The sequence below is a fragment of the Trichoderma gamsii genome (genome assembly GCF_001481775.2).
Source record: "Trichoderma gamsii strain T6085 chromosome Unknown Scaffold_43.2, whole genome shotgun sequence".
Taxonomy (NCBI): domain Eukaryota; kingdom Fungi; phylum Ascomycota; class Sordariomycetes; order Hypocreales; family Hypocreaceae; genus Trichoderma; species Trichoderma gamsii.
In genome coordinates this window covers 270,791-278,528 of record NW_020171380.1, presented here as the reverse complement: position 1 = coordinate 278,528, position 7,738 = coordinate 270,791, and the positions used below count along the sequence as shown (strand labels likewise).

Below are 7,738 nucleotides of genomic sequence, written 5' to 3'. Positions count from 1 at the left end.
AGTAGATATAGTAGATATAGTAGATATAGTAGATATAGTAGATATAGTAGATATAGTAGATATAGTAGATATAGTAGATATAGTAGATATAGTAGATATAGTAGATATAGTAGATATAGTAGATATAGGTAATAATAATAGTAATAGCGGTGATAGGTTATACTATGGCCGGAGTGCTGGATATTAAAATCAGGGTGCTGAATCACTTATCCCTAGAAAAAAAACGTTGAAAAGCATTCGTAGTTTGTAGGAAGGGATCTTTACTCCGGAGAACCTGAGTATCATATCCTTTACCATCAAATTCATTTAGGGCATCCCTCCAGGCTTTGGCTGGTGTTGATTGGGACATCAATCCGCCAGCCACCACCAGAAGGCAGCACATCTCATAGCGTCGCGCGCAGCTTAAGCGAGGCAAATAGTGAGGAGGCTCCAGCACCCAGTCCAGCGGCGTCTTTCCCATGGAATCCGCAATGTTCACGCCGGCATTGCATCGAATTAGCTCGGCGGCTAGGCCGGGAGAGGCCACGTGAAGCGGTGTGCATTTAATTCGATTTTCAAGTGTAATGATGATGTTAGGATCCTGACCGTGATCCAACAGTAGGATGGCCAGTTCCTGCATTATCGTCACAATGGCGGCTTGTGTATCGTTCTCGCTAAAACCGCCCTCGATAATCGCCCCAGTTTCGGCCGCCCAAACCCTCTTTAGCAAGCGGGGAAACAATTTTGTATCTTTGGCTATGCTATAGCCGTGTTTCAAGATCAGGCCAGCTATTGTCAGATGTCTTTCATGAAAGAGTCCACTGACCGGTTCAAAAACAAGAGAAGTGAACAGAGGCACCTGAGCGCGCTGGAGGGAGATACGCTGCAACTCATCAGGATTGCGGGCAATCCAATCACTGATGCAGAGTGTCGCCCATAAGAGGAGGCAAAGGCCAGGAATGCGGTGTTGTCATCGTACGTCGGAGGGCAAGTCTAAATCAAGCGTTTCAAGTCTGGGATTGGAACGCTATTAATGTAGTCTAGCTGGCTAAGGCCTGTGGTTGACTCAGATTTCTCAGCGTGGTGAGCAATCAACTTGCGTTGCTCCTGTTGTTCTTCAAGAGTCGAGTACCGCGAGTTTGCAGCTGTTATCCATAGCTCAGTATTGTTCGTTGTTGGGGAGAGTCGTCTCTAAGGCTGGTCTTTGCCACCAAGTATTTGAGGTAGAAGGAATGTCCGTTCTCGTTTAAAATGGCAGCAACATCGCCCATCACAAGCTTCTTAAATCGCAAGTCCATAATAAACTCCAAAACGGTCTGGTGCATAAGCTGTAAATGATCGTGCGCCTTTATCTCGACAAGCCCGCCTCCCCAGGTCGAGATGTCATTGGCCACCTTTCGGTCCCAGTTCGAAGCTGTGGCGCCCTGGCATTGGAGCGCATCAAGAAATTCTTGGAAAGTCGTACAATTTGAGGTAAGCACAGCTCCCCATATATCGGTCGCCGTAGGCGAGGGCCCGGCACGTCGGGCGAGTAACTCCAGCAGAGCGAAAGTATAGCGGCGGTTTGCCTGGCTAATGCGCGCGATGATAAGTTTATAAAATTCGAACAAGTCTGTCGGGAGCTCTTGCAGTTTCTTTGTAAGCCGATCGAACAACAACTCTGCCTCGGTGGTCGCTGCAACGGTGTCGAGCAACTCCTTCAAAGCTAACCTCACCCATAGGAAGACGCCATTGGCCCGAGTAATGACGGATGGGATGATTTTCATAATCTCTTCTCCTTGGGAAGAATTTATACGCTCCGAGCGCGCCAACGGGCCCGTCGCGTATTGCTCTATATCTGCCTTCGTGTGGTCTTGTAGCCTTAAACTGGGATATTTGGCAAAGTGGTTATTTAGCAATTGCCACGGCCGGCTAGAGAAGCAAGCCTTGATTCGGGTTTTTGATTTAGCCGACCTTTCGACCAGACTCTTGAGAAAACCGCTCAACGTGTCAAGGTGTCCGTCGAACTCGTCCAAGGCGTCAAAGAAGAGGACCAGGTTTATCTCCTTTATATCCTGGTCTAAAAGCCGGCTGAGAGTCCGCTCAAGCCTGTATGGTTTGGAGTAGTTGCCGAACTCAGCCACAACGCTGCGTAGAAATCCCGTTTCAGGCTGTGTTTGGAAGGGTCTCGCCTCTTTGGCCAGCGACGAGATGGACTGTGAGATGTTTGCCATATCAGCTCGCTGCTGGCTTAACTTTACCTCAAGGTCAGACTCGCTTTCCCGGATGTCCGGATACAGGTTGTCCATTTCTTCCATTTTCTTACGAACTTCGCTTAGCTTTTGATTGAGGTCTTTCACAATCTGATTTCTTTTCGCTTCGCTTTCGCTATCATCTTTAGCTTGATGCAGCTGTTCTTCCAGCTCTCTTTCAGAGCTAACAATCTGGTTACTTTTCGCGTCGCCTTCGCTATCATCCTTGGCTCGATGCAGCTGTTCTTCCAGGTCTCTTTTGGAGCTAATCAGCTTTTTTTTTTCGATAATAAAGTTTATTTTTTTCTCGATGTTATCTCTCTTTTGTTTCAAAGGCTCAAACCTTTCCCACGTTTCCTGGTACTGCTTTTGGAACTCGTTGCGATGGGGGTGTAGAATCTGGATAATGAGACTTCTCAAGACACCTTCAAAAGACTTTTGTAAAGCGTTGCCTCGGTGGTGGAAGAAGAAGCCAGCTTTGATATCTATCGATTTCGCTATCGATTTCACCCCCCATTTGTGTAATAAGTCTTGGGTCAATGGGCTTCTAAAGATATATTTCATCAGCGTTGACTTCCCCGAGCCTGGTTTGCCATTTATCCAAAATAGGCCGGATCCCTCTTAAAGCCAGTGAGAAAAGAAGTGCAGATCAAAAATCCATTGGAATGTGTTTTGAAAAGGATCCTCAATGTCAGTAATTCGATGATCGAGCTCAGGCTTATACAGTTTATCATGGATATCTAGCGGTGGTTGAAGTTTGTTAGATAACAAATAAGACCGAGAGCCAGATAATTTTAGGGGCATAATTTACCTTGAATGGCCGACAAAAGTAAACCAAGAGCCTTTAAGAGCTCGATATCCTGAGTCAAGACGCCCTCACCTGCGGATTGGTAACCCATTTTCTGCCCCAGGAGCGTTTGCTGACTCTTCGAGGCATCATTAGCCACCAAAAGGGGCTGGCTTAATTCTTCTTTCAATAATTCTCTGACCGAAAAGACAATTGTTTTCAAATCTTCATCTCATGGGAAGAATTTGACCATGTTGGAGTGGTCTTTGTTGATTGGGATTGTTAAAGACTTGTCTGTTCGGCTACAGTGGCATGTAGCTGACTCAGGATTGACTAAAACGGCCGAGGGCCCTTTCTTGTTCCAATCACCATCTGGACGTTTCTATTAGGCAGGGTTAACTATGGGTTGCCTCGAGTTTCAGGCCAAATGACTTACAACGATAGTGGGTGACTCCCTGGTCACATAGGCCCAAAGTATTTTCACACTGTGGACAATGGAGAGGCCGTTGAATGCTAAATCAAGCTGGCGCACGTAGTAGTTACTGTTCCGGGAAAGATCTTGAACAAGCGTCTCGTTGGCTTGGCCTTCAACCATAGCCATTAAATAAGACTGCTCCATACCCAGGCTAGGGACTCTAAACATGATAGCCCCCAGCAGATTACGTATAATGTCCTTCACGCTTTTGTCAGTACTGTTGGCCATTTGTACAATAGCATCTTTGAGTACGATGCCACCCAGGCTGTGGGCAAGAAAGATGATGGGTCTGGAGCTCGGCAAATTCCAGCCCCCCGACTTGAGATTCCAGATGAGTCTCGCCGCGATGTCTCCGATGGATTGGAACGAGTTACTGTCTATGAGCTGCGAGTCGTATCCATAAAGAACTGTGCGGACTCCGGGCACCGACCTTGGGAGCTCGTCCCTGATCCACATGAAGCTCTTGTCCGGGCCATGTGGTTGCCATGACCCAAATGGATGACTACCTAAGCCAGATATGGCGATGCAGCTTTATTATAGTCTATGGCTTAGCCAATAAGGATTTAAAGAGGGGAAGGGAGAAAGAGATGGTAGACCTAGTAGGTGTAGTAGGTGTAGTAGGTGTAGTAGATGTAGTAGATTATCTAACATAGAGGAGGAGCAACTTACTCCGCACGATGGTTCGCTGTCTCCACATCGTTCAACACAGTCATTCCTTCAAATTGTGTGTCGAGGATCAAGACTTCGTTGTGTGGCGATTCCCGGATAGGAATTCTCCATTCGGTGATTGAAGTTTCCGAGTCCAAGGTTGGCGGAATGTCCTTGAATTGGACCGTAGCCATTTTGGACATTGGCCCCCATTGATTGGATGTCTTTGCTAGCGAGTAGACGGTAATATTGTCAGGTGGGAGACCCAGAGTCTCGCCAAGCAGTCTCGCGGCGTCTTTTGGGCTTGAGATGCTGCTTGGCAATCCACGCAGCCGGAAAACCTTCCGAGTCCAGCTCGATGCGGTCATTGCGGATAGTCTTAAGAAATGCTAGAAATATGGCGGCAGTTTAAGAGATAGATGGCGGCACTCTTTGGCCAACTTGACGCTCGTTGTGATCATATTGTTCGTGGGTTAGATCGATACGTATATGTGCCATGCATCTCAGCCTTGCTGCCCAAACCGCGTCCACGTGCTTCTAATTGTTGGTAAACCAGTTGGAGAAAATTTAATGCTGGGCGGCTAATGGACCTTTTCTACTGGTTATGTCACCAACAAGAAATTAATAAACAAGATATACATCAATCGATAATTTCTTTCGTAACGAGAGGTAGATCCATATAAAATATAATTGCCAAAATAGAAATATTGCAAACCATGGCAACGTTACTAAATAATGCTACAGGGTAAACAACCACTAAACTTATGTTAAACCTGATGTACTGATGATTTAGGAAAAGGACTAAAAAAAATTACTCTATGCAGAATCACAGACTGAAGGTACCTACCTAGGTACGTATGAAACAGCGCATGGGAAATGGCGAGTGTGGCAGTCTAGTGAGAGACACGCCAGATTACTTGTACTATTGGGCAAATGCAAAGTCTTCAATATATATCGGCAGATGAGCACTCGTAAAGAATACATTCTATAAATGGATACACAAGTTGAAAATGCAGATGTGTTAAAACCAGCAATCTCTAATCAGTCTTCTGAGTTTCTGCTTGTGACTTTTATCAATCAAACTTTGTATCTGCCTTGATAAGTAAACCGTATAAAAGCAGCATATTGTAGCGTCCCTGTTCGTTATTGCCTATGGGCACATGCTTGGACTGATTCGCAAGTCGGTTGGTGAAGTAGCTTAGCACATCCAATCAGTGCAGAGCTGGCGCTGCGCCTGCTCGCAGGCTTGTCTTTCAGCTCTGCAAGATCCGAATATCCAGCATTGATAGTAGTGACTTTCTTTGTGACGGACCGTCTAACTGGTCAGTATTACTGAGGATTCTCACCAAAGAGATAGTCCTTGGGGATCCTCACTGTTACCAATCCTCTAGGAAACTGTGAAGAACCGGTATTTACAGGTTAGTATAGTCTAGCTTTTCAAGCACAAACCTCTAGGTTCAGGCTTGTGTTGGCGGGCCGTCAGGTCGGCAATAGACAATAGTATCACTCAGCAAGTCATAGCAAAAATGGGATCTCTAGGTTCCAATCTGAATATATTGAATGCCGTGTAGCAACTAGCTATCTCAGTTATCTGAACGAGTGTATGGGAGTGAAATTATAAACTCAGTTGGCCGGGCTGAATCAATGAAGATTTTCATGATCCTGACAAGAAAAGCCAAGTAACTAAGTATATAGCTTCGTTATTGTTGTATGAAGATCGCAAAAGCCAATTCCTAGAAGTTTATTGCCATCAAGGCTACCCTGATTATCCATAGGTACCTTTTCGACATCTCGATCCATGAAAAAGTACGCTTGCAACATAGCAGGCCAGCCATTATGACCAGACTGAATGCTTTCCCATGCTTGTGCGTACAACTCCCGACCTGATCTATGCATAACCGTCCAATCAGAACCTGTATAGCGCTCTAATTCCTCCAGTATCTTGTTTTGTGTAGTCTCATGCGACGATATTGTAATGTACTGGTTTGCCGTCTCGGTGGGCTTTCTTAAGATAGCCGCTACAGCTTCGCCAGCAGTAGCCAGATCACAAGCCTTAAATGTCTCGTTCCCAGAATCGATAATAGTAGCAGACTTGGTGTCCAAATGGAAACCAAGCAGTCCGACCTTGATACACTGTCAAATTGTTATCCCTCTATGCTAACAAACCTGTCATTCTGAATGTGTAAAGGTAGTGGAAGACATCCAAAGGACCAATGGAGGACTTACCCAATCAAACCACAGGCGCGTGAAGACGCCACTATATGTAAGTTGAGGATTTTTGGTCACTATATCTTTCATCTTGTGTCGGAATTGTATCCTCGGCTGCAATACTCTTGCCAGCTCTGGATTCTCCCTCAAATCAAGGTTCGGTATACCGAACTCGCTCGGTATGAACCGCTGGACACCTCGGGTATTTGAGCTCCAGCTCTTAGCCGCAGCGATGAGAAGATTTGTCTGAGATTTCTCTGCGCCAAGCCCTAATGTAGACACCACAGCATCCTGACCGGAAACAGCAGGTGCCAGCGACTCTAGAGAGTAGTCTGTCTGGATAACGCGGACTGTTCTGCCGAATAGAGACTCGGAGATGAATACACGACGAGTCAGGACAGACACCGTATAGTTAGCTGCGACTAGTGCTTGAATAATTGAAGGTCCTATGTTTCCTGTGCCCTAGAAGCAACATTGTTAGACAGCTCGATGGCTAGAAGTTATGCAACCCACTCCAGCGACAAGAACATTATGAATAGGCCGCATCTCCATAGTGGTGAGACTTGATAGAGATAAATAATCGTAAGGTTAAAAGCTACTATCAATTTAACTGCTAAACACGTAAATAGCGAAGTTTTAGAATAGTTTTATATTCAATAATACCACCTGAACTTACATAATATCAAATATAAACTTATTCAAAGTTAAACTAAAGCAGCTTCATAAGCTTTAATACAATATCAATCAGTTGTGATGCCATGCGCATAATGACATAGGACATAAGATGATAAATCAGCCGAAACTATATATAACATAACCTCCTTTTCAAATGATGAGTATAGCTACAGTTTTTATCGCGCTAATTTAGCTGCACAGTCCTCATTATGACCCCACTGCCGATCGGATACTAATGCTCATGATGCTATACTGCTAAGGTAGTTTTGCTAATTACAAATACAAATACAGATGAGTAACCTTCTTTTGCTAAGCACAAGTGTGGATCGGTAGCCTAAGGAATGACGAACAACCCAACCCCTTTGTATGTTTCCACGATATACAGCTGTGCCCCCCTTACAGTTGTTCTCAGTCTGTAGCAGCATGCATGCAAACAAATTGAGAGCAGCCAGCTTTATGGCCCGCAAAATACCTACCATAGGTCTACTCCAGTGGATTTGGTTAGCTACAGCCTTCCGTACGAATTTAAAAGCAATCATATCGTAATATTCTTAGATAGCATCTGATAATTATCCCCTGATTGAACCAGCGCATTGCATTGGGGATTACTACGAAACAAGGACGTAGATCTCAAATTTATATGATTTCTCATTACACCTTCAGCTAGCACCCCAAATCTGAAGTCTTGTCAGTACAACATTGTTACCGTCAGTTAACGTCATTACTGACAACTGA

At 45.0% G+C, this 7,738-nt stretch overlaps 2 protein-coding genes across 2 annotated transcripts; both read right to left on the bottom strand.

The window, feature by feature from the left end:
• Positions 1 to 3,229: 3,229 nt before the first annotated feature.
• Positions 3,230 to 4,488, bottom strand: TGAM01_v209237 (hypothetical protein; the record flags this gene model as incomplete). The annotated part of the gene is made up of 3 exons (XM_024550515.1): positions 3,230 to 3,379; positions 3,434 to 3,917; positions 4,142 to 4,488. The coding sequence occupies 3 exons, from the start codon at positions 4,486 to 4,488 to the stop codon at positions 3,230 to 3,232; spliced, it is 981 nt and encodes a 326-aa protein (XP_024404760.1).
• Positions 4,489 to 5,803: 1,315 nt separating this feature from the next.
• On the bottom strand, positions 5,804 to 6,880 carry TGAM01_v209236 (NmrA-like family protein; the record flags this gene model as incomplete). Its single annotated transcript, XM_018809481.1, has 3 exons — positions 5,804 to 6,253; positions 6,347 to 6,790; positions 6,842 to 6,880. The coding sequence occupies 3 exons, from the start codon at positions 6,878 to 6,880 to the stop codon at positions 5,804 to 5,806; spliced, it is 933 nt and encodes a 310-aa protein (XP_018657265.1).
• Between the last annotated feature and the right edge of the window lie 858 nt (positions 6,881 to 7,738).